The sequence below is a fragment of the Suncus etruscus genome, chromosome 10 (assembly GCF_024139225.1).
Source record: "Suncus etruscus isolate mSunEtr1 chromosome 10, mSunEtr1.pri.cur, whole genome shotgun sequence".
Classification (NCBI taxonomy): domain Eukaryota; kingdom Metazoa; phylum Chordata; class Mammalia; order Eulipotyphla; family Soricidae; genus Suncus; species Suncus etruscus.
Window position 1 is genome coordinate 56910747 of NC_064857.1, and position 27782 is coordinate 56938528.

At 46.5% G+C, this 27782-nt stretch overlaps 1 protein-coding gene and 1 non-coding gene across 2 annotated transcripts in view; both read right to left on the reverse strand.

Moving 5' to 3' along the window:
- The window catches only part of ZNF407 (zinc finger protein 407), a 333884-nt gene that overhangs the window by 84445 nt on the left and 221657 nt on the right, over positions 1–27782 (reverse strand). The window contains exons 6-7 of the mRNA XM_049781793.1: positions 26429–26549; positions 1995–2173 (exon numbers count right to left, since the gene is read on the reverse strand). Coding sequence (XP_049637750.1) covers positions 1995–2173; positions 26429–26549 — 300 coding nt within the window. The remainder of the gene's footprint in view (positions 1–1994; positions 2174–26428; positions 26550–27782) is intronic.
- On the reverse strand, positions 22286–22392 carry LOC126021506 (U6 spliceosomal RNA). Its single transcript, XR_007500017.1, has one exon. It is a non-coding gene; the product is annotated as a U6 spliceosomal RNA (small nuclear RNA).

Below are 27782 nucleotides of genomic sequence, written 5' to 3' on the forward strand. Positions count from 1 at the left end.
TGGAACATTTAATGCTGGAAACAACTGTATTATAAACAACTTTAATTAAAAAACAAAACATACAGTACAGGCCAAAAAAATGCTGCTCAGACCAAGAGGCCTAGGAGTACCATACAGCTGCTCTTCCCAAGAGCAGTATGTGTTGAGCAATGCTGAGTGCAGGCCTGTGGGCCTACATGCACTGGGGCTCAGAGCAGACAATGAAGGTTTGAGCACAGGTCACTCAGACCTGGGTCCTGTCCAGTTGGGAAAACCGAGGTCCCCTTGAAAGAACTGTAGAGTCTGGACGGGAACCAGAACCTCTCTGGGGCTGGCTCTGAACCTGAAGCACGGTTCCCGAAGTGGGACCCCTGCTGGCTTTGACAGCTTGTGAAGCATGGGGGGCTGGCCCAGAGGTGATGCAGGAAGAGCTGTTGGGCACACAGACCCTCAGAGTGGGGTGCTGGTGACACGCAGGACAGAGTGCCCCTCAGATCCACCATGCCCAGGCATGTCTGTCCACGCCTGGGCAGGACAATGGGTTGCTGCAGGCCTGAATGCAAGCACTGCATGGTCCCAGGCAAGGCTCCCCTCACTCTCCTCAAGCACCCTCTGTCCATTCCACAGGTCCCTCACAAAGGAACGGGGTTAACATTGCAAATCACAAACTTGGCTTAAAAAAATAAACCTAAACTTACGATATAACTCAAACAACTGGAGCATCAGAGTGGGACTAGACTAGGGGCTGAAAACTGGGGTATTAACAAAATGGGAGTGGGTCAGGATCCCCCCCCCCCAGTCTCCCATCCCCACTACCAGAAAAATCCAGTAGCTTCCACCCACACCCACCATCTTCCCAGCAGAAAAACAGCAGCTCCTCTATGGAGCTCTAAAAGGAAATGATGTGGCTGACTCTTCCAGGTAGTCTGATTTGGGCTGAAAACCATGGGACCTTCTTAGGACGGAGGGGGCAGATTCCCTTCTGGCATGAGCCACAGCAGCCCAGCGCCACATCCTCCACCCTCCCATAGAAACTACCCCATTCTACAACTTCATCTTAATAAGCTGCCACATTATCAAATTTGTTTCAGATCTATAATCCTAGATCATGTGGTCACAAGATACCCCAATATTTCATAGCAGTGTCAGCCTTGTAGAATCTCAGGAAATCTGATGGGAACGTTCCATAGGAGTCTCCCAAGTTCAATAAGCCTAAAATGGAGCCCAGAGCTCAATTAGCACCACCCACAGCCAGTAAAACGTTAGACAACAACTTTAGCAATATCACACAGAGAGAGAATACTCGTTTCAAATGGACCCTTATTGAGCTAAGTTTTGATCATTCCATTTCCTTTTGTGTTGTATCAATATGAAGTATTTGTTTATGCCTGCAAGGGCAAGCAGGGGTGGCAAGTGTGAAACTGGGGACACTGGAAGGAAGGGTTGATATTGGAACATTTAATGCCAGAAGTGACTGTATTAGGAACAACTTGGTAAATCATGGTGTTATAATGATTTTTCTTTTGAGTTTTTGGGTCACACCTGGTAGCGCTTAGGGGTTACTCCTGGCTCTGTGCTCAGAAATTGCTCCTGGGAGGCTTGAGGGACCATATAGGATGCTGGGAAGCAAACCACAGTCCGTCCTGGGTCTGCTGCGTGCAAGGCAAATGCCCTACAGCTGTGCTATCTCTCCGGCCCCTATAATGATTTTTTTAATTTAGAAAACAATGTATCATACTGGTCAAAATACGCTGTTCAAACCAAGATCACCCTCCAGCTGGGCTTTGGAGACCGGCTATTAATTAGCTTTGCTGTCCCGGTATGAGCAATCGACCAATTCACACTCCATAGACTAAAGAAACTGCTACCTCAGAGCTGAGGGGCAAGACCTCCAGGGATGTTACTGGTATGTCCTCAGGGAGATGCAGTCACAGGTTCTACCACAGAAAAATGGTGGCCATACAGCCATAAAGGAGGTCACAGGGAGGCCCTGGATCCTCACTTTCAGCCCTTACCTGCATGCAGGTAGGCCAGGTCAGGGTTCTCAATGTCAGGATGCTGCTCCTTCAGGTGATTCCGGAACTCCACGGGAATGTTGGTGCCGTAGTCACACTTGGGGCAGTTGTACATCTTGACCCCTTCATGTTTGCCTGTGTGCAGAATGTGCTTGCGGATGTTTTCAGCGCAGTTGGACCTGAGGGCAAGAATAAGCCAAGTGAGAGTATGGCAGCACAGGAGATGGCTGGACAAGCACTGGGGTAGCCTGAGGCCCCCTTCAGTTGATGCTGCCCTCAGGAACCCCACATGCAGCCTTGGATCTTCACATCCCACTGACCCTGCCCTCCAGGTCTGCAGCTCAGGATCCTTTCAATAGCGCCGAGTAAGGCCAGTTCCAGACTTTGTGACTTAAGAATCCAAAGAGTCCAGGGCCATGGGGCATGAAGGCAGGTAGGACCTGTACCTGGGGACCCCACACCAGGGGGGGGGGTAGGTGGGCTGAGGCCCCTGTGAGCCTGACAGTGGGGAGGGAACAACGCTGCAAGGCATGTCAGCTCCTTGTCGGAGGGTCCCAGTTTCGGGGGGGACACACCCAAAAGACCCCACCCTTCGCAGCACACTGAGGGGAGTACAGTGAGTCTTCGTGGTGCAGCCAGCTAAGGGACAGCAAAGACCTGAAAAGGAGTTCAGGGCCTCACAGGGCCCCTAAGGAACAGATCCCAGAAGTGGACACAGCTCCCTTCAGTTTGGGTCCTGCTCAGAGCAGACAACCCTGGACACACAAGGTGCTACTCTCCTGTCCTTGTAGGACCATCAGTCATCTGTGAAAAAGGAACGGTATCAGAGCAGGTGTAAACCACCTGCCAAAAGAACAATGTTTGGTTGTGGACGGACATCTCAGTGGGGCCGCATGCTGTCAGGCCAGCATCTCACAAAGTCACCTCACTGTAGGGTCATGGCACTGTAGGGACACAGCACTGTCCACTTCTTTTGGGGGGCACACCCGGCGGTGCTCAGGGGTTACAAATGGCTCAGGGGACAATATGGGATGCCGGAGGATCGAACCTGGGTCTCCCAGGTCAGCCACGTACAAGGCAAATGCCCTACCACAGTGCTATTTATTGCTTTAGCACCAGTACTGTCCATTTCTATGCATCCCCCAAATATACTTACTACTTTGCCAAGACCTAAATTTTAAAATTTGAATATAAACCATCAGCACCTCCTATCTTCAAGGCAGGAACAGAGGTGACGGCAATCGATCAGATTTGGGCTGTAACTCTAGGTGAGTTTCTCAGGCCTGGACTCAGCCATGAGGGGCATAAGCTCACAGAGGCCGTCTCCTCTGTCCTTGTGGGAACACACCCTGATCCCACAGGACTTCCCATGCTCACACATACCCTTGGCCTGTTTGGATCCGGGACATTGGTGTGGTTGCCTCCTGCTGACCATGGTCCTGAGAGTAGGATGGCCCCCTAAGGATGGACAGGTGTGGTGAAACAGAGCAGAATGGGCCTTTCAGTGCCCATGATCTTGGGGGTCTCCAGGCAAGCCTCACCCTGACTTGTCACTCTACTGACCTGGCACTGGAACCAATAGCCCTTTCCTGAGAACACAGCATGGGCTACTGGCTCCAACATGTGAAGGGCCTCCACCTCACTGACAGAAGTAGAACATGGGGACCCGCAGTGACAAGTAAATGTCCACTGTGGGGTCACACAAGGGAAGAGTGTTCTGTGAAGTTCTCAACTCTATGGGTGAAGCGTTCCAGAACATGCCCTTAGTTCTGCAGACCTCTCATCATTTTCCAGGATGTTCCAGACACACAGAGGCTCCCACTGTCTAACCGACACTGACCACAAGCTCTACTGCAGTGATTAGCAGTGTGGCTGCGCTTTCTGGGAGCACCGATATTATCTCCGTACAGAAAAGGCTCTACAGTGAGAATGTCAGAGGCAATCACTGATTTGGGAAGAACGAAAATAATGCCAACGCACCTCCAATCCAAGGGTATCTCTAGAGGGAGAAAAGTCAGAGCAGTGGCTCTGCCTCCTCTGTAAAGGAAGGAAGCAAAGACTTGGAAAACAGACTCGACCAACTTCAGAGAAAGGGTTATTTTCAGTGAAAATAAAACAAAATTTTGTCACCTAGATAGAAGGTGAAACCTAACTAGGAGGAAATTATGAAGCAAGTGAATTGGGGGAGGGTTGAAAGAGATAAGAAGCCTCTCTTTGTTGAACAGATGGCCAATCTTTTTTTTTTTTTTTTTTTTTTTTTTTGGTTTTTGGGTCACACCCGGCAGCGCTCAGGGGTTCCTCCTGGCTTTACGCTCAGAAATCGCTCTTGGCAGGCTCCTGGCAGGGACCATATGGGATGCTGGGATTCGATTCACTGTCCTTCTGCATGCAAGGCAAACACCCAACCTCCATACTAACTCTCAGGCCCCTCAGATGGCTAATCTTGACTTGGAAATGCAACCAAGTGTGAACTCACATTAGATATCTATGCATGACTTCCCGACACCTTAGGTACCACATGAACCATGTGTCCATATACTGTATTTTTCATACCATAAAATGCATGCCTTCCCCCCCAAAAAGCGTGTCTTATAGAGCCAATGCCCCCTAGAGCTGAAGCCTGAGTGCAGGGAGGAGAGCATCTAAAAACTATGTGTATCTTATGGTCAGGTGCATCTTATAGTGTGAAAAATATGGTATTTAAAATCCTGTGTCTTATACACACATAAGAAACAAACAAAAAGAAAAAAAACAGCAATGGCTGCCACAGAAAATAGTTATCCTGTGGGGGTTTTTTTTTTTTTTTGGTAAATAGACATCAGTGTATCTGTATGCTATCACATTGGCTTCTCTGCATGAAATGTCTTCAAACTTCTTGAAGAATGTTAATAGAAAAGGAGCCCTTCATGCCTACAGAATCATGAGATATCCAATTCACACCCAGCTAACATGAGCGACAAAGTGCTCTGGCGACAGCAATGAAAGCAGATTCCCGACCCACACTCCAGACTGCCAAGAAACACTACCAGTTACACCAACCTGGTAAACAATGATTGGGAGGGGGAGTGATTTCTTCAGCTGGAGAATGATTTTTCAGAAAAGAGCTATTTATTTTGCTTCACATTCATAACATTTTTTGATAGTTTTTAATAGAGATGGCAATCTTTGCAAAATTATGCACACAGTCAATGCAATCTCTATCAAAATCTCAACTGGATTCCCACCCCCATTGATTTAAATGCTGATTCCACTGCTCACATAAAAATTCAGGAGTCTACAACAGCACTGGAGTTATGCACACCTGTGTGCTGGCATCTATCCTGCACACCTATCTACGGTCCATGCCACAACCACGTCAACAGACAAGAGTTCTTAATCTTCCTATACCTATGGAATGGCCACAGGTCCACAGACAGCTGCCTAGTAGACACAGTCTCATCAGAAATCAGAACTAAGTGGGAAGACCTGCGTTATGAGTCTCAGCACATACCAGGAATGTTAAGACGATTCAAGAAAAATGAACAGTCTCGCCAACAAATGATGCCAGGACAAGAGAACAGTCACACACAGGGTAAGGTCACACCCTCCCTCATACTTTATACCAGGTCACTCCAGACAGATTATACCAGGGAAGAACTAAGTGTACAAGACTCAGAGAAAAAAGCAACCGTCTATATCTGACAGTTATGCTTTGCTCATCTGATATAAAATCAAATGTGTAATCGATGAAAGAAAAATGGGACTTCATCAAAACTTTAAACTATGGCTCAACAGATACATTGATAAAAACAAAAGACAACATACTGAACAGAGAAAAATATCTGCAAATCACATAATCATACTAAAGCCATTGTATCTAAGACACATAGTATATATTACTGAATAACAAGAGTGTCAAATATTAAAATGGAGTACAGACATTTCATTAAAAGATGCAAAGTTAATCATATTAAAATATATTAAAACATTAATTATCATAGATGCAAATCAAAATTTTAGTGTACTTCAAAACAGTTCTGATGACCATAATAAATAAATATCATGTATTAATAAGTGCTGGACTTAAATGGAAAACTTTAGACAGTGGTATTGGTAAATAATCTGGCAGTTTGTCAGACAAAGAAACAGAATCATCAAACAGTCCAGAAATTCCCTCCTTGGTTAATGAGAAATAAAAAATAAATGTCCACAGAAAAATCTGTACTCAAATACTCACTGCAACATTCATCCATAATAACTAAAAAGCAGAAACAATCCAAATGGCCATGCATGACAGAGTAGATAAGGAAAATGCAGTAAATATGTATGTATGAACGTACCCAACAGAGGAGAATTTACACAAAAAGGGCTGATGTACTAGCATGAGCCTCATAATACTGATGAACCTTGAAAACATAAGTGAAAGAAACTGGGGAAAAATGATAATATACCGGATGATGGATCCATTTGCATGATATGGTCATAAGATGCAACTTTCTTGACACTGAACAGGCATTTGGACTGATCCTGGGTGATCACGAGGCGGGCAGAGGGCACTGCTGAGAGGGAGCTGTGTGACTATAAATGTCCCCGTGCTGCCACAGGGTTCGAATGTCTGAAGGAGTTTTTTGGCAGTGAGTAGACCAACTCAGCGAATATACTGCACACCCCACAGAGAGCAGAGGTCTGCTCGGATCTCTCTCTGGATTCAAAGCCAGGCCCGACACCCTCCTCCTTCCCAGCATGAAGCCCTAGAGACTGCATGTTAAGATACCAGAGACCAAGGAGGTGAGGGTGCGCTTCACCCACATGGCCTTTTCCAAAGAAGGAAGGTTGGGCGGAGTTGGGATGCTCTTGCCAGAGAATTGAGTCTGATGCATTGGGGAGCCATATTGCAGCAGCATCCAGAGGTGATAGCAGAGATGGGCCTGGTCGTGCCAGTCATTTTCTAGCACTAAGAGGGTAGCTGTAAATCATCTTGCAGAGACCCCTTGCCATTTCTCAGGACTCTGAGAGAATCACTGTGACAGGAGGAATTGCCTCAACGCCCATGGCCATGTATCTAATAATCCGGATCAATTCTGCTGACCATCCTCCGAGTAGCAGACATCTATGCTCAGACCAACAACGTGTGCAAGAGCCTGACTCAGAATATTCCTGCCAATGTCGTGTGAGACCCAACTTTCAACATTTTGCCAATGTGACAGCTGGAAATGCTCCGTCACTAACTTTCTAGTTTTCACTTTCATTTGCATCTGCCTAAAAATAATGAGTGAGGCTAAGTATCCTTGCAAATACTGAAATGCCAACCGGCTTTCTAGCCTGGTCACATCCATACTTGCATGCTGTTCTCCCCTACAGCCGGCAAGTCAGTCTCTCCTTAATTAAAATGACTGAATATGTCTACGAAAGACATCGCAAAGATGTTTCCCTGATTCTGCTTCTTTGGATTTCGGTTATGGCCAGAAAAGTTTTTAAAAAAATTTTATTCGTGAGGCCCGAGCAATAGCAGAGTGGTAGGGCATTTGCCTTGCACAGGGCCGACCAGGGAAGAACCTGGGATTGATCCCTGGCATCCCATGTGGTCCCCTGAGCCTAACAGGAACAATTTCTGGATGCAAAGCGCCACTGGGTGTGGCCCCAAAACCAAAAATATTCTATTCCTGTTTTGTTCACCGATTTCTTTAAAAGTCTGTCTCAACCTTGAGTCTGGGCTTATGTGATGTGACATGACAGTGACGATCGCAGCCATGCTCCCACCAGAAGAGACCTAGGCCTTTCTCTCCTCCATCAGCCCCCTTGGAGCCCTCAAACTGGCTCAGAAGAAGGCTGGGGAACTGCCATGGAAGCATCTGGGGTCACTGAGGGCCACAGGAAAACCTGGGTGAGAAGTCCATGTGTACCACAAGGCCCAACAGGACAGGCCCGTCTAGTCATTCTATGTCCCTTTGCTACTCTCTCTACTCTCTCTTGCTAGCCAAGGGACCCTGGCAGAGGCAGGGAGGCCGAGTGGGAGGCAGGCCCAGGAGCTACGTGCTCAAGGCCCTGACCCTAAATAGAAATGTCTTTCCTCCCTCCCTCCCTTGAGGAAGCTAGGCCATCACCTGTCTCTTGAGCCCTCCCCACCCCCAGCTGACTAGAACAGAACCTCACCAAGGTCTTGGCTTGCTGTAAGTTCCTGGGATGGGACATCCACACAGGCTGGCCTCAGCGTCTGGTTTACTCTTCTCTTAAAGAAATGACCCACTTCCTGGGAGATTGTTAGGGCCTACCTGGGAGTGTTACTGAGACTCAGTCCTGTCTACCGTGCATTGCTCTAAGCAAAGGTTTAGGAGTCTGACAGATTTAAGAGGGGAAAAAAAAAAGGCAGGTCACTAGGGCTTAGGCAAGAAGATGAGCTAGTCACGGCGGTGTAGCATGTTCTAGCTTCGTATCACACTGCAGAGTCATCACATGAAAGTGGGATCCAAACTGCACCATACTTAAACATGTGCCTGTCAGAGCCAGGCTGGGGGTTTTTGGGAGGTCAGGAGGAACGTGGGACACAGTGCTCCTGTCACCCATCTGGAGACTGATAGCAACAATAAAGGGAAACAGAAGCTGCCTCTGCTTCCAGGACATGAGCAGCAATACCCAGATAACATGAGAAGGCGGTTCCAACTCATGAGCAAGGAAAGTCCTGAGAGGCCGAGTGTAGCTACCTCCAAACTGAGCAATGCAAGTTCAAGGTTTGTGCTTCTCCTCAATGTCCTCTGGCAGGAGCCTTGACAAGGATCCTTATCATGTATGTAGCTTATCAGTACTAGGCACAATGGGATCCACAAGGCAACCACCTCCAGAAAGTGAGGCTGGGTGACACCCCAGGACAGCCAGGATAGCCTTCCCTTTTGTCTGTGACAGGCCCCCTCGGCAAGAGCCCAGCATTGCAGTTACCTGATGGACACTCAAGTGTTGTTGCTTCATTTTGGGTTCTGGGACCAACCTGGCTGTACGCAGGGCTTACTCTGGGCTCTGTGGAGGGTATCACATGGGGTATCAGGAAATCAATCCCGGGACTGCTGAGAGCAAGGTCAATGTCCCGCCAGCAGTGAGATCTCTCCTGTCTATTTAAATTCAAAACTGGGCAAAAGCTACAAGAATAATCTTTATATGTGACTAAAAATGGGACTTTCTAGAGGGTGGGATTGATAGCACAGTGGGGAGGATGTTGGCCCTGCCTGTAGCTGACTGGTGTTCGATCCCTGGCATCTTTTAGGGTCCCTGAGTCTGCCAGGAGTAATTTCTGAACACAGAGCTGGGAGTAATTCTGAGCACTGCTGGGTATATCCCAGAAAAAACAAACAAACAAACAAACAAAAAGGGATTAAAAAATAATGATAGAGACTGGAGAGATAGTACAGCGGAAGGGCATTTGCCTCGTATGCAGTCGACCAGAAGGACAGTGGTTCGAATATTGAAATCCCATTCAGTCCCCCTTGCCTGCCAGGAGCGATTTCTGAGTGCAGAGCCAGGAAGAACTCCTGAGCACTGCCAGGTGTGACTCCCCCCCCCCCCCCCGAAATGATAGAAACAAAAATGGGACATTCTGCCAATGATACTTGGCAAATAGATAAATGTCAGCTGGAATGTTAAATCCAATCCATTGGCAGGATGAAAAACACACAGACCCACAGCAGTAAAGAGAAACAGGGCACATAGATCCAATTCCCCAATAACAAGGCTCAAAGGTAAAATGCTGCACTGCTATGGCCAGAGTAAAGAGAGAGTTAAAATACTCCTCAAGACAATGACATATTGCTTGTAAAATTATCTCACCTAACATCTTTTCTTTTGTGTTTTTCACTAAAACCAAAAAAAATTTTTTTTTCTGTTTGAGAACCACAAAGGAAGACCCTTTGAATATTTTCTGCAGAAGGAAAAGTTGGACAATTACCGGACAATCACCTTGTCCTAAATCTTCTTTTTCCCTAATTGACGCAAGACATAGAGTTAATTCCGATCAGATCATTCTGTCCTTACTTTATGCTTCTCATCAATCTCAGTCCTTTGAAATCAATTACTTTGACAATAAGAACCAAGATACACTGATTCTTCCTCCCAGCACCCGTCTCACTATGGGGGTGCTTTGATAGCCCCGGGGAGGGGGCTGCTAGGGGATGAGGGCAGGCAGGTATACTGAGGAAGGAGCCACAGGGGCAGTGGCACCTGATTCCGAGCACTGGAAAGGCCCAAAGCTGACGCCCAGAGTCCTACCCTCACCCCAGCCACAGCGACACACTGTCCTGTGTGTTGGCTGGCACTTGGGAAAAGCCACGAGCAGACACCAGTGTCCTACACAACCACAGGGAAAGACTCCAACACCCACAGGGAAATACCCCGAAACCACAGAGAGAGACACCACACCTACAGGGAGAGACACCCACACCCATGGGGGAAACAGCCCGAAACTGTGAAATGGTGGGTTGTGTGTTCCACAATCCCTAGAGATGGAGATGGAGCCCCATGCCCCAAGTCCAGGTAGGACAAGAGATGCAATTCCAGCAGCAATTCTGATGCAGAAAATAATCCACACACAGTTGGGAAGGTATAGTAGGCCAGAAACTCACACCGCAAGCTGTTCACCCATAGCCAGTCGCTCTACCATGTAGAACCAGAACCAAGATGTCAGCCACCCCTCCAGGCTGCCTAAGTAGCCTTTATTGGGAAAAATAAAGACCACCCCAAAGGGAGGGGGGAAAGCCAAATGAGGAGGCAATGGGGAAATATCTTTTTAATAGCAAAACCAAAGGAACCAATCGAGAGACATCTAATTAGAAGGCAATATGAGGACCAATCCAAAGGCCTCTACCAACACAAAACCATGGGTGGGAGACAGACAGACAGACAGACAGACACACACACACACACACACACACACATGAAGACACCCTAAAAACACCCCACACCCACAGGGAGACACCCTCATTTCCATAGGAAGACACCCACACCCATGGGGAGACACCCCAAAACCCATGGAGAGAGACACACCACACCACCATACCCCCAGGGAGAAACACCCATACCCTCAGGGAGAGACAGCCACACTCATGGGGAAAGACATCCACATCCATTGGGAGAGATGCCCACACCCATTGGAAGATACCCCCAAATCCATGGGGAAAGACACTCCCACACCCATGGGGGCCAAAAACCCAAAACTCAGAGGCCCCACAATGTGGATCCAGCTGCCCAGGGCATGAGTGTGGAACCCAATCCAGTTTCTCCTTTGCAGGCATATTTTTTCTGCTCTTTTCCGAAGGCAGTTCCATCAGCACATACTCAGTGTTGACTCCACAAAGAGTAGCATAAGGAAGCACCACTCTGGTCCCACCACCAGAGAGGAGAGTTTGCTAGGGGGCAGTGTTGGGGACATCACCTACCAAAAACCACAAGGCCTGCACTTTGCCAATGTCTGCACTGTGGGCACTGACCTGGCATTGGTATGGATGCAGCCACTCAGAGCATCCTTCATGACAGCGCACCTGCTACAGCCCTGACAGGGACACTGGTGTTGTGCACTGCTCCAGGCAGGCCTGAGGGTCCTTCTGGCGAGTATGAAACCCCATCTAGCACAGCAGATGTTCTGGGATGTGACCCACTTCCCTTATACCATATTTCCTGCTCCTGGGGTGTGGCCGGTCGCCAGCCTCAGCCCCTTTTGCTTTCAGGCCACTTCACAGGCTAAGGCAGGACACAGGAGCAGCTCTCAGGTTTCAGGGACACTCAACTATGTCTCCAGTCAGCGCATGCCCAGTGCCATTTCCTCCCATGTCTGTACTTGGACGTCCTAGTGGTGGGTCCCCTAGTTCCATGGCTCTGTCTTGTGGCCCATGCGCCTCAGCGATTTGCCCACATGGGAGGCAGAGCTGTATCTCCAAGCAGGTTTTTTGGGCTGACTTAGAAGGGCTTGGAAGTCCAATCCTATGGCTCCTACTGCGAGCCTGGTCTCTGTGTGGCAGGCAGTGGCAGGGTCCTGGCATGAGCTCTCTCTGGGGCACTACATCATTTTCATCTGGGGCCTCTGAGATGCAGTCCCACTGCGCATGCTGCCTCCTCACTTCTGGGGCTTTCATAAGCCCCGGGACTCAAGCTGGCCAGGGTGGGCACCGCAAGGCACTGCCACCACTGGAAGGGGCAAGACGAGGCCACTCCTTCTGAAGGAATAGGATGCAGGGCGCAGCAGGCACTCAGCACAGAGCTAATGCTCCCATGCAATGAGTCCCAGATCACAGGGCCAGAGAACATAGAAAGTGCATCTGACAGGCCCTGAAAAGCCAAGTCGTCACTGAGTACTATTTGGAAGAGAAGCCAAGAAAGGCACAGTGACAGATCCACACAAGAATCGGTAGATGAGGCTGTAGCCATAGCTCAGAGGGCAGATGCTGACCTTGTTGACTGGGTTCTACACCCAGCATTCCATCCTGGGCCATCACGAGTAATTCCTGAGCGTAGGAGTCACCCCTAAGTGCCACTGGGTGTGGCCCAAAATAAAAACTTAAAAAAAAAAAAAAGAAATCGGAGGCATATCCAGCAGTGTTAAACAATATGCTCCTCAACACTGGCTCGAAGCAAGATATTGGCCAAAACTATCCCTCTACAGTAAAAATAAAATCGATCCAAGTAGAGATCTGTGTGTGGGGCCTGGGAGTCTGTAACATCGACCCTTTATTCTGGTGGAAGGTGAAAGGCGTAAACGGGATTTTCTCTGGCCTTGATGTAGTAGTATGGTTTCCAAACCCTGGCTGGATATGGCCCTTCCTGGTGCCAACGTAGGGCTTTAGAGAAAATGGCAGGAGCAGTTCCCAGGAGTCCTTTAGGGACATGGCATGGTGTTGACAAAAGCTCCAAAACTTTTCAGAGGAGGCTGCAGGACTGGAGGGAAGTGCTCCAGCAGCTCCAGCTGGACCTTTGTGGTTCCTCCCCAGTCCTACGCTACACCTAGGGTGATATGGACAACTCGCTGCCCTTGCAGCTCCTCAAGCTGGCCAGGGGCAGGGTACTGGGGCTGCCAACAGCCTGCCCCAGTGAACATGGAGAATCTCTGGGAACAGAGCTTTGCCGGGGAGCACACAAATCCTTCCCATTTCCAGCTCCAGGAGCCCACTGGAAGCTGGTGCAGACTGTCGCTGGCAATGAGGCCACGGCAGGGCTTTCGTGATCTGGCGACTCCCACCGAAGCACCCCACGCAGTTTGGGTGAACGAAGTGACCAGCTCCTCTCAGCCCCGGGCCACCTCGCTTCCCTTTGTCCCCTGGAAGCCTCTCAAATGTCTTATTTTCAAGGAATATATAGTAGTCCCGGAAGACATTTTCCCATTTCTATTCCCTTCCACTCCTGTGAGCCCTTGTTCCGTGTGATAAGGCAATCTCCTCCGGGATCGAGACTGTGTAGTTCCACACCGCGACTGACAAGGACTCGACTTGAATAACTGCTGTGCGCAGGTTGTAATTATGTCAGCTGGAGTGTTGAACAAGGGGCCTGATTAATGTGCGCCCCAGCCCAGGCGCCGTCCCTATCAAAACCTCCGCACAGGCCAGCAGTGGGGACGGGTTAAAGCAGAAAGACAAAACACGCCGGATCGGCCGTGATAGATGAATTGCTCCAACAGTCTTCAGGCAGATGTTCCGGGACAGTATAATATACAATTACTCTGCCTTATCACTTTCCCAGGGACAATAAAGCTTCCTCCTTCTATAGCTCATGTGAGTGAAGGCAAAATTCGTTTTACTTTTACACACTGACTCACTTATCATGGTGCCTTGATTGTGCTTTTACAGCAAAAGAAAACATATATTCCACTTTTAAACTTAAAAAAAAAAAAAAAGCCCTTAAAAATAAGACTGGGACATGGTTTTGAATCTTTTTTCCATCAGAGTCCAGAATGCGGTAAAGACTGTTGGGATAAAAGTGTGTGTGTGTGTGTGTGTGTGTGTGTGTGTGTGTGTGTGTGTGTGTGTGTGTGTGCGTACACACACGCACATCTATTATTTAAAAAACAAATAAACATAATATGAGAACAAAGATTTGAAATATATATTACATTCATACCACTTTTCAAAGTCTATCAAAATCATTATTGGAGAACACATAATTAAAAGCTCTCTGTTTATCACCTTTGCCTACCTACCCACCTACCTACCTACCTACCTACCTACCTACCTACCTACCTACCTCCTACCTACCTACCTACCTACCTACCTACCTACCTACCTACCTACCTACCTACAGGCCTGTGCAAACACATCATAGGCACAGGCCCTGCTCATGTCCTGTCTACATCCCAGGGAAATCTAGATTCAATCCTGCCTCTCCACGCTGTGCTCCTGGGCTCCTTCTCCCTGAAGCCAGCAGTGTGAGGTGACAGTAAGGAATATGCTTTCCGTTTTGAAGCTGCCTGGGGCTGGTTCTAAAGCAACCTCCTCCTGGAGTGGTGGAATATTTGTACTACAGACTAGATATTTGTACTTGCAGAAACAGCGCCCCCAATTTGTGGCAGATGTCTGAAATAGAACTACTTCAACAAAAGAACAATGCTTTTTCCTTTAAGTGGAAAAGGCAAGATAAAACCAAAATTCCAGAGGCATCCGTGACCATCGTGGGGCAATTAGTCATCTGTAATCGCTTCAACAGAAACAAACCACTGCAGTTACAACTGCGGTGGGGGACAGGGTGATCCATCTGGAATGTTCCTGCAACCAACAGAGATGCGGCCAGTAGGAACCACGACATGCCTTGTGCCCGCTCCTCTCTGGCGTGCTGGGCACCTGCAGTCTGAGAGCTGATACACCCTAAGCCAGCTGAACAAACCACGTACCCTGGCTTACCCCAAGGACACATTTGCTTTCTCTTTTCTTTTTCTGTGGGATCCTCACCACTCAGGCCCTCAGGATGACATCGCTGTGGGTGGGGCTATCCCAAGGGTCTTGGATGCTGCAGGAAAGGGGGTGTGTGAGGTAGGGAAGTAGGCAAGCTGAAGCTCCCAGAGTTGTTGGTTAGCATGGCTGTGCAGGGGCCATGTGTGCAGGTGGGTCATTGAAGGGAGTGAGTCAGACACACAAAGGTGGGGATGGGGGCGGTGTGGCCGTAAATCTCCGCTGGAGCTGGGTGTCATCACAATAAACGACCCGAGCGCGGGGCTGCCTCATGATGTCACGCGAGTGGCCAGCGGATTTACGGCTCCCAGGAAAGGCCCGCGACATTAACAGAAATTGTTTCACGGGAGCCACAGAGAAGATGTCACGTTTGAAAAGATGACACTTAGAGGGTGGCTGGAGTAGGACTGACCAGGTGTCCTACCTACGAGGGCCACGTCACTGGTGCCCACTGTGAAAATTTCACTGCAGAGTGCCATGGTGGGCGGATGGCACAGTGACACCAGCAGAACATAGTTATTTCCTTGATTCAAATTCTGAGCACTGGAGAGATAAGCCAAGGAGTGGAGATGCCTCGAGAATGGGGAGCACTCTTGGAGGACAGAGAATGGGGAGCATTCATGGAGCACAGAGCATGTTCATGAGAAGAACGAGGGGGTCAGACAATGGGTCTGGCAGGTACCATGAAGGGGATCCTGAGGTCCCTCCAGGTCACACAGGCAATTCCTGGGCTGCTGCAGCTCCCCCTAGTCCCCCGATCTGCCCCTCCTAGTGCTGTGGTACCTGTGGAAAGAGCCCCTGGCAATTCCTCCTGCCCCAACACTCACTCCTGACCAGGCCACCCCACATCCTTATGACACGAAGACACACTAGCCTCAGGGGCATTCGGGTCTGGGCTGGCCCCTCCCACAAACCTGTGCGGTCCCTCTCTGGACCCTCTGCCAACTGCCCAGGGATGCATCCATCACAGTCACAAGTCCTGCAGTCACAAGTCCTGTCTATGTAGATGCCAGTGGGTGGAGGGATCAGTTGGGGGGGAGGCATGGGCTGCTCTCCAGTGCTCAGACTCGGGGTCACAGTGCTCCTGTGGAACAGAACCTGTGCCATCACACTCAACAAAAGGCATCAAATTGTCCCCTTCCACTGACCCTAGTCCGGCTTGGTACCCAGAGGGCCACTCAGAATTCTCAAGCATCTGCCCCTGCTGTGACGAAGTGCTGGACTGTTTAGCTAACTTCAGACTTCCCTCAATCTCCCCCCACCCACCCACCCCCATCCCCACTCCAACATCTCTGGCTCACTAGCATGACAGAATGACCACGAGGCACATGAGAAAGAACAATGTAGAAGTGAGCCACAGGGTAGCATAGCAATTACTGTGAACTACAATCAAGGATATCTCATGATTATAGGACCAAAAAATACTATTTTGTCAGCCATCTTTTTTCCCAAGAGACTAAGTGATTAAAGCACATTCAGATGACCACATAAACAAAACATACTTATATAAAAAAAAAAAAAAAAGAGGAAAAGACAGATATTTCAAAAGGGACAGAGTGGGAGAAGCTCCCCAGGGCCCAGCTAACATGAAACCCCTGAATAAATAAGGCCCAGGAAGAGAAATGGGCAGGAAGAGAGAGCACCTGGATGACAACACCCAGGGATGTACCTGCCCCACTCTTAGAGAACCAGGTCCTGGCTCTCAATGCGGCTCACAGGAAGGGGCAGCCTGAGAGTATCTTCTACAAGTAAGGGGTTGGTATCTGTGGTCTACAGAGAATAAGGGTGCAAAAATGGACCATAGTGAAGGGGGATCTTCGTCACTCCAGACCTGATTCCTGCTTTAGACTTTCCCCTGCTTTAAACTTCTCCGGAAGGGGCAGCCCTCATGGCCAGGGTTCCTACTAGTCCACAGTACCCACGTGGGGCCTGAGAGTGGTGCACAGGCCAGAGATCCTTTCCTGCCTCTGGCTGGCCTCACTCACCCACCCATAGCACTTCCTAAGAGTTGCCCTTTCTCCCCATTTCTTCCAAAATCTTTTCAGTGACCCCAAAGAGGTAATACTTAGAAATAAGTACAAATAATCTGAAAACAGGGCCAGAGAGATAGCATGGAGATAAGGCGTTTGCCTTGCATGCAGAAAGATGGTGGTTCAAATCCCGGCATCCCATATGGTTCCCCCAAGCCTGCCAAGAGCGATTTCTGAGCGTAGAACCAGGAGTAACCCCTGAGCGCTGCCAGGTGTAACCCAAAAACCAAAAAAGACAAAAAAAATTTTTTAAAAAAATCTGAAAACAAAGTTAATAACCAACAGCTTGGCCCACCACTTGAAATGACAACTGGTCAAATGACATGTCTAAAAGCTATCTCATTGTTTGACTATGCTTGGTTACTCGCCCCCACACCGCCCCCCCCCAAATCTGTGTTGGGGGAACCAAGTCCTGGGCTTGGAGTGAAGACACTCCTCCTGGCCGAGAGAGTGCTTTCCTAATGAGCGATGAGGCAGGAGCGAGATATAGATAGTTACACAGTAAAGTGCTTTGTTGGGTGATAATAGCTCTAGTGTCTGAGGAATAACTTATTATGCAACAGACAATTGCCCAAAAAAATATTTTCTATTTTTTTTCCATCTCTAAGGCCTTCCTTTCTAGCACAATATATACAGATATATCTAACTACCACCCAAGGGACTGTCCATAGTAATTCCTTGTAGAAAGACCATCCCCAAAGATAGCTTTGGTCCTTTTATAATGATTGGATTTGGGAATCGACAACAGTAGTTTAAATAAACATGTTTATCTAGATTGCACTTGGAGAGATAGCAGAGGGAATGTATGGTCACTTTGTGTTCAAAATGGCTCTCCTAATTAATCTCTGATCTCAATGCCTATTTCGGCTCCAAAACAACTTTCTTGCATGGATAAACAAAGAGAGGGAGACTCCATTTTCCTCCTTTTAAAGACAAACATCTGAACCAGGTAGAGTTTTTTTTAATGCTATGGAATCTATTTATTTTCACATCTAAGCAATATTTCTTCATAAATAAGTTTTGTTCCATGACAGTAGACTTAGCATTTTACTCAAGCCTTGATAGAAATACCATATAATGTGTAAGCTGGCAAATTGAAGAAAAAAAAAAAAACACAACTTGTGAAAAGCTATTTTAGCACTGAAGGACAGGAAAGAAAAATATGGGGGGAAAAAAAACCTCAGTGAAATAATATTGGACATAAATATATAGATATTTAATATAAATATGAAAGATATAAAACCAGGGGCCAGGAAGGTGGCACTAAAAGTAAGGTGTCTGCCTTGCAAGCGCTTCCATAGGATGGACCGCGGTTCGATCCCCTGGGGTACCAATATTGTCCCCCCAAGCCAGGGGCAATTTCTGAGCACATAGCCAGGAGTAACCCCTGAGCATCAAACAGGTGTGGCCCAAAAACCAAAAAAGAAAAAAAAAAAAGATATAAAACCAAACCAAAATTAGATCTACTTGGGATTTTGTTTTTAATTTATACTGAAATGGTCAGAGAAAATTAGAGCCACTCATTCAAAAACTATTTGACTTCTGGCTGAAAAAATACCAGAGAATTTTTTTCTTTCTCTTCTAGAGATTTTTTTTAAAGTTTAACACATCTGCATATATTACAGTGTCATAATTCATTTATAAATGATTTGAAAAAAGGGAGAAATATTTAGACACATACATGCCTGGGGTCCCTGGTTCTGAAGCCTGTGGGTCACCAAACACACTTCCCCAGACCAGCCCTGACGGTAACCTCTCCCTGTGGCAGAGCAGACTGAGTGTGGGAGCAAGGGGAAGAGTCTGTCACAAAACAAGCATTGCATCCACACCTGGGCAGGTTCCCTTCCCTTCCTGGAGCTCTGAGGACAATCTCTGTCCTCTCTGCATCTTCCCTTGGAACCACAGTTCCCACCACCGAGGTCTCTGCAACAGCCTTCCGGCCTCTTCCTGCCCCAGCCCAACTCTGTGGTCCCTTGTCTTTTATCCCACAGTCCTGGGTTGGTGTCCACGAGCTCAGCCTCTCTCTGGCTCATTTCTCTCATAGACACCAAGTTTTTTGTGTCAGGGTGTGACTCAGTGGACCGGTTCCAGTTGTCAACTTTGAGCAGTGATGCTTGGAGTTGTCATGGATTTCTCGAATGGGACCTGACTCTGGAATACTTTCAGCATCACCCCAAGACACGAGTGTATCTGATGTATCAGAGTCTCGTGAGCCACGATGGCCAGGCATCGTCTCGTCAGGATTCAGGGCAAATTCAAGTGCTCCTACCAGCCCCCACACTCCTGGATGAACCTGTGAGCCTGCAAAGGAAATCAGGAAAATTGAAACTCTCCGGGGAGCTCAGCCTGGAGAAGAAAAGTATCCCCTGGGAGCGAGGCCCTCCACTGAAGGAGGGGCGCAGGAACAATCAGCCCTGGGCAGAGGGAACTGGAAAGGCCCAGGCACTGCCAAGGTCGCCCTGCTATCTAAGGAGGCCAGCACACACACCGCTGCCAATCCAACCCGGCCCCAGATGGACACCTCAAGTACTTCATGGAAACTCAACAAAGATAAAATGTACAGGGGGCGGAGGACAGAGCAACTCTATAGAGGATTTTACTGCTGTTTGCTCCTGAAATGGCCTGAATCACAGTGCCAGCAACAGGCAAAATTAAGACCGAATTCAACTGAGGTAAAATGATTTTAAACACACACAACATAAAAAACATTTTTAGAATATATACATGGATAATTCTAATTCTACCTGCTCCAGTCCCTCGTGGGAAAGTTTCCTGAGACTGATGATGAGAAATATTAAACAACATTTTTACAAGAGACCCGAAGTGATGGTACGTAGCATTGCAAAGTGCCCTTTTGCGGCTGAGACACTTGCTGATAATGGGCTAAAGAAATGAAATAAATATTCTTTGTCTCCCCCATCCAAAAGGGAAAGGAAAATCGCCTTGACTAATGTATTAATTATATCTACCAATTATACTGGCCCGCAGGTAAGGAGATCACCAAGGGAGGAAAAATAAACCTGAGTAAAAGTTTTAGCGAAACAAGGGAGCAAATCCTTACTATGATACAAGAGATAGAAGTTTTACTGCTCAGCAGTTTGAGGAGAGAGCTTAAAGTATTAAAAAAAAAAAAAAAAGATAAAAAGCAGTGCCTGTAATTAAAAGAAGACTACAAGGAACTTTGAAGATTGTATCTAATGTTGGACATAACTAAGGTAGATAATTCAGTTGAGGAAAAATCTGGTCAAAAGAAACACCCCAGATGTTCCACAATCAGTAACAAGATTGCTATAAAAATGATCAAACATTTGCTGATTTCCTTAATTTACCGAATGTGAAAGGCAGAGTGTCCCTTATGAATTTTGTTTGGGTTTGGGTCTACACTTATCAAGGCTGAGGTCTTACTCCTGGCTCTATAATTGGGGATGACTCCTGGATGGCTTGGGACACCGTAAGGGGTTCAGAGATTGAGCCTGGATAGCTGTGCGCAAGCTGCACTATCACTAGGGCCCCTCGCTTACTATTGCGATTACACTGGGTGGTATTTATTCATTTTTATGACATGGCAGTGGGTTACTGCTTAATATGCATTTGTACTTCCGAATCATTCCTAAATAAAAGTAGATGCAAGGAGAAGATAAGTTCCATGCTAAAGAAAGGCATGCTGCAGTCAACTTTAAAAACATCCACATCTGATGTGAAAGCCTAGATCAAATGTATAAGAACATAACTCAACATGATCAAATTCCATGGGCTCAAGTGGATGAACATTATTAGAAGAGGAAATTTAGGCTACATCTTAAGTGTATTTCTACTTCTCTCTAATACAGAAATGGCAATTAATCCATAACAAAGGGAAGAAGAAAGAGAAACATGCTATTGTTTCCATTTTATTGGAGAAACAAATCTAAAGAAATTGTTGCATAAATAACAAGGTAGGACACTGTGCTATGAATCTAAATGTAGGCTTTGAAATTATAATGAATAGTAATTAATGGTGAAAAAGTTTTGGAGAAATGATGAAATACACTGATTTGTAATGGATTAGACTTTGGGATATTTTAGACAGTAAGAGCTTAGGAAAGAGGTACATGTTTACATCTAAATAGAATGAAATGTCATTGCCTAAATTAATAATGCAAACTTGAAAAATAGCCCCAGGTTCAAAGGACCAATTATAAAATTCTTCAGTAAACAAATCTATATTCACATTTTTCATGAATAATTATAACGAGTAGTATTTCTCCACTAATCTTAAATTTTTAAGATGAAAAATATATTTCCAAACAGAATTTAATAATATCCCAGTGTCTAAAGATAGCAAGCTACTTCTAAATAATTGGTAAAATGACAAAGGAAAAAATTTTAAGCTGTTGATAAATTAAGCAAATAAAACATCAATGTTTTAAGTAATCAAACTGATAACAGAAAAACACTGATAACAGAAATATAACTATCATTTTAGAAAATATTTGCTCATCTCACAGGGATTTTTTTTCCTCTACAGAAATCCTAATCCTCAGATGTATTTATATTGTGACAGAAACTTTCCTTGCTGGAAAGCAGACAGAGGAAGGCATTTGCCTCTTTCTCACCCATGCAGCCAAGACAAGTCTCTTACAACTGAACTGTCTGCTCCTTCCTAAATCCTTTTTCTGAGCCACAGCAGAAGGTAGCTATAAAATCTCACCTTTCATCCCTAGACCCTAACTCATTCATATTTTTATGAGCTCTCAACCATGGGCCCAGGCCACACTGTGTTTGGGTTGACCGATAAAAGCAGACCTGACAGTAGGTTCAGGAAATGAAAAAACTGACATACAAGAAGAACATTTCAAGCTATTTACTGATAGTAAAAGTCATGTTGTTTATAATGGAAATTAAATCTCACCAAGGCCTGTGCCTATCAAAAGGTCATTGGCCTGCCAACAGGGGTGGGGTGAGGGGGGCTGTGATCAGGGGAGTATGCCCCAGATGAAGCCCAGGCAGTGGCCTACTTCCCAGAAACACCGTCTCCCTCAGCACCATGCTCCAATGTGGAGGCTCCAGTAAAGTGACTGGTCTGACACTTCCACCAAATAGCGTCATTTTCAGGAGGTCAGTCCAGGTGGGAACACGAAGGATGGCCTCAACCTCAGCAAATTTGCGACATAACTTCAATCCCAGGAGATAGAATATTTAGCGAGACCTTATGCATAATAGAGTTAGTGTCCAAAGACACAGCATTGACCCGTAAAACTAATCTGAAGGCACAGCCTTTGCAGTAATGATCTGAAAGACTTGAAACCATATTTCTAGAAGTATTTTTTTTGAAAGAATCCTTGGTATAAACAAGCATTTCTATGTTAAGCATTTTCTTTTTTTTTTTTTTTTAAATATGGAATGATTCATGAATTTGCGTGTCATCCTTGTGCAGGGGCCAGGCTAATCTTCTCTGTATCGTTCCAATTTTAGTATATGTGCTGCCGAAGCAAGCACTATGTTAAGCATTTTCAAGAAAACAAAAATAAATGGAAAATGGCTAAAATATTTTTAAAATGATGCTTATTGGGGTCAGAGCAATAGCACAGTGGTAGGGCATTTGCCTTATATGCAGCTGACCGGGGGGACAGACCCGGGTTCGATTCCTGACATCCCATATGGTCCTCCAGAGCTATGGTCTGCCAAGAGCTATTTCTGAGTGCAGAGCCAGGAGTAACCCCTGAGAACCATCAGGTATGACCCAAAAAACAAACAAAAAGTTATGTTTATCAATGAAGGCTATAAGAATCATTGAAGTTAGCTGCATAAACAGTGGTTTCAAACCAGGCATTTGGAAACGAAGAAACTCCAGTTACTAATCTACTAACTGTTATAGAGTAAATTTGCTTTTTTGTTTGTTTTTGGGTCACACCTGGTGGTGCTCAGGGGTTACTCCTGGCTGTCTGCTCAGAAATAGCTCCTGGCAGGCACAGGGGACCATAGGGGACACCGGGATTCGAACCAACCACCTTTGGTCCTGGATCGGCTGCTTGCAAGGCAAATACCACTGTGCTATCTCTCCGGGCCCGTAAATTTGCTTTTTTATAACATGTATTCTGAAGGGATGTGCACAGAGAACAGAAAGCTGGGGTACATGGCTCCACCTTCCCCTCCGGGGAGAGTTAGAGGGTCTTAGGCTGCAGGGAAGGAGCCCCTAGCACCTGAGCCAGAGAGACGGGAGACATGGCAGCCCAGAGCAGGCTGGTGGGGCTCCATAAAGGCCCCAAATGGCAAGATGATGTGTCCACATTTAAAAGCTGAGAGAGCAACTCCCCTAATTTCCCTGAGCACTAAGCTCAGAACTGTCCCCATTTTCCTGCATGATGTTTACCCCAAAAGGAGGACAGGATGCAGACATGTGCTACACCTCCAGCATGAGCTGTTCCCAGTCAGGGCCTGGCTGGACTGTTTCCATGTGACACAGAGCACAGTGTGGCCTCTGCTAATGAAGTTTTTTACAGGCCACACCCGGAGTTATTCTGGGGTTATTCCTGGCTAAGCACTCAGAAATTGCCCCTGGCTTGGGGGGACCATATGGGACACAGGGGGATCGAACCATGGTCCTTTCCTTGGCTAGCGCTTGCAAGGCATACACCTTACCTCTAGCACCACCTCGCCGGCCCCTTTTCTTCTCTTCTTTTTCCTTTTCTTTCTTCTATTTTTTTTTTTTTTGGTTTTTTGGGCCACACCGGTTTGATGCTCAGGGGTTACTCCTGGCTAAGCACTCAGAAATTGCCCTTAGATTGGGGGGACCATATGGGACGCCGGGGGATAGAACCGCGGTCCTTCCTTGGCTAGCGCTTGCAAGGCAGACACCTTACCTCTAGTGCCACCTTGCCGGCCCCTTTCCTTTTCTTTCTTTCCTTCCTTCCCACTTTCTTCCTCCTTTCCTTTCCTTTCTTTTCTCTTCTTTCCTCCCTTCCTTTCTTCTTTCTTTTCTCCCTCCCTCCCTCCCTTCCCTCCATCTTTTGAACTAAAGACACACTAAGAGCTGGTATCTATGTAAATGCCCATAAAGAATATTTAGTTTTTTTGGTTTTGTTTTTTTGGGCCACACCCAGTTACTCAGAGGTTACTTCTGACTATGCACTCAGAAATCGCTCCTGGCTTGGGGGACCATATGGGAAGCTGGGGAATCGAACCGAAGTCCATCCTAGGCTAGTGCCAGCAAGGCAGACGCCTTATCACTCTGCGCCATGGCTCCAGCCCAGTTTACATATGGGATTCTGAACATGTTCTTGTGAGAAATAACAGTTCTACTTAAAAAAAAAAACAAACAAACCCAATTTATATATACAATGGAATATTATGCAGCCATCAGGAGAGAAGAAGTCATGAAATTTTCCTATACATGGATGTACATGGAGTCTTATGCTGAGTGAAATAAGTCAGAGGGGGAGAGAGAGACACGGAATAGTCTCACTCATCTATGGGTTTTAAGAAAAATAAGTCATTTTTGCAACAATCCTCAGAAACAATGAGAGGAGGACTGGAACTTCCAGCTCACTTCATGAAGCTCACCACAAAGAATGGTGACTGCAGTTATAGAAATAACTACACTGAGAACTACCATAATCATGTGAATGAATGAGGGAACTGGAAAGCCTGTCTGGAGTACAGGTGGGGGTGGGGTGGGATGGAGGGAGATTTGGGACATTGGTGGTGGGAATGTTGCACTGGTGAAGGGGGTGTTCTTTACATGACCAAAACCTAATCACAATCATATTTGTAGTCAAGATGTTTAAATAAAAATAAAAAAAAAAGTTTAAAACCTGTAGTAATGTAAGGTAGATACAATAGAAAAGTAGTGATCATTTTCTAGGTGTGAAAAATGCTGTTTATCATGAAAGAAGGTCTCCAACACACACACACTCCAACATCTTGTCTTGTGAAGGGCACACATGCACAAAGAATATGATCCTAAAGGCCGTGAATGATAATGAAGGGACACTTTTATTATTTGCTAATTGCTTTTTGGTATGTTCCAGAGAAAATGGTCACTATATAACCTCCCCCACCCCTTAGTTTTTGGTTTTTGGGTCACACTCAATGGCGTTCAGGGGCTCTGCGGTCAGAAAACGCTCCTGGCAGACAAGGGGGAACATATGGGATGCCAGGATTCAAACCAATGTCTGTCCTGGGTCAGCTGCGTGCAAGGCAAATGCCTACCACTGTGCTATCTCTCCAGCTCCTAACCTCTTCTTTTATTTTTTCTTTTGGCCATACCCAGTGGTACTCAGGGGTACTCCCGGCTCTGTGTCCGGAAATCGCTCCTGGCACGCTCAGGGGACCCTATGGAATGTTGGTTATCGAACCTGGATCAGTGCTATCACTCCAACCCCAAACTCTTTAATAACAATAAATAAGAACATTCTGATGTTTATTTTTTTAAAGAACCCTGATCTTCAACACCTGAGAATTCCTCTCTCTCTCTCTCTCTCTCTAATTGGATAAGCACATCACCAAATTTCCAAGCACACCAATCCAGTGTTAAGAGAAAGAAGCACTCATAAAGTGGTGAATGGATGAATAATTAATGAATTAATATATCCATAATATCTCTGTACTAATAGCTGACCTTTAACATAAAACTTAATGCAATAATAAGAATAATAGAGATTATGGCAATATATTTACTGAATGCAAAGGCTACAGACTCAGGAAGACAAAAATCAACCTCACAAGCCTCAGGTTTCAGGGCTGTGGGTACCTCACAAAGGGTGGCCTGGGGACACCCTGATATCTTGTTGCCTAATGGCCAGGGTTAGGCAGGAGAGACTCAAGCCCTTCTGGCCCCAAGTTGGGTTCTTTAAGCAGGATCAACCCTCCAACCCCACTGCCTGCAAACTTGGGGCTTCTGGCAACGCACCTCAGGGCCTGAAGGCCGCATTACCCTTGCCTTGCCCTGCTTCCCTTCCATGCCACATGCACTGACCATTAACACAACTTGTTGCCCCACCTCCCTACCACTCTGCTCTGCAGCCTGGTAACCCCCACCTCTAGAACGTTTTTTCAGTGGGGCATAGAAGGACAGAGCATGTGGGCCCAAACATGTTATGCTATAAGCTGGGGCCTCCCTGGAGAGCTTGCCTGAGTCCCTGTCTCCCATCACTTGAGGGACCCTCAGACTGGCCCAGCCTCTGCTCCCTGACACAATCAGGCTGCAGCTCCTAGGACCATCCAGCCCACTGAGGCAGGGCATCTTTCTCACACACCTGGAATAACTGATGAGTTCAAATGGCTTCTGATACTGAGGAAAGGCACAGAATCATTGGATATTCATATGAACTAAAGGAGGTTAAAACTGGAATGTTGCGAGGATAGAAACTAGAAAATGACCTGACATTTTTTAGGCCCATCATGACAATGAGGTGAGAAAAAATGAAGTCTGAAGCTCATGTGTGCATTATGAGGGTGCTGGTGAGTGAGGCCAAATGGCGAATGAGCCCATGGCAGGGCTTCATAATTTCCCAGCCCTCAGGGCCCAACATACCTGTAGTCACACCAGGGGCATCGATATGGCTTCTCCCCTGTGTGTACGCGCTTGTGCCGGGTCAGGTGTGACTGGGTGGTGGAGGCAAAGTTGCACTCGTCACATTTGAAAGGCTTCTCCCCTGGAAAAGAGCAAGATGCACTGTGTGTGAGTAATGCAAATGCTGGAAGGAAGGAGGTGCCTGACACTGGTCATACCAAGCAGCAGTGACGAAACTTGGACATGCAACTTGGGGGGCAGCACACGCAGGACAGGATAGCAGAGAGGCACTATTCTGAGATCTTTGGCGAGAAGGAGGGAAAGTGCATCTTACAGTTAAAACAATCTACACACGGAAACCGAAAATGATAGTTTTAAATTAGTACTGTCACTGATATCACATTACGAGCCCGTGTGACTTTGGAATCATTATCAAAATCTGTGACTTGAAAACCATAGAAGAACATGAAATAAAATCATAGCATAAAAGACAGAGTAAAGTTTATTAAAATCTTATAAAGGCCATAATGAAGAGAATAATAAAGCACATAAAAGTGGACACCATTTAATAACTGTTCCAAGAAAAGAATATTAGAATTTACTAAGTTGAATAAAAGTTTAGACTTCTTCATAGGGGCCAGAGCGACAGCACAGTGGAGATGGTGTTTGCCTTGCATGTGGCCAACCCAGGTTCAGTGCCCGGCATCCTGCAAGGTCTCCCAAGCCTGCCAGGAGTGATTCCTGGGCACGGAGCCAGGAGTAAACCCTAAACACCACTGGGTATGGCCCAAAAACTCAAGAGAAAAAATAAAAGCACAGACTTCCATGAAGCATTTAAGATAATTTGAACATCATTATGAATTTATCTATCTTATGTAAGTGAATCAGGCACACCCTCACATACTGGCGTACAGGTGTGCGCGGTTGGTTGTTCAGATACACACTGTGGGACAGTCAGACCTCCCACCAAACAAAGCTCACAGGAAGAGTGTATGGAGTGAGATCAGGGTTTGGGAGACACTGAACCTGATACTTTTACTTTCTTCCCCTGTTACTCCCACACATTATGGAAATCATCTGCTCCTTGGTCTTTACACCCTGAGGCACCACTAAAGAACACACAGCTCTAACACCTGAATTGAGAAGTGTACAACAAAAATCAACATTACATATCCTACAACAACAACAATAAAGTGACCAATAATCTTAAATGCATTTCACATTGAAATGTTAATCATTTGGATGCAGTACTCTGTTAAATGATCTATTTACAAAAACTGTCTCACCTGCAACATTTTCCTTCTTTTAAATGGTTACCAGGAAACTGAAAATTCCGTGTGTGCAGTTTGAACTACAATTCTATTACACAGCAATT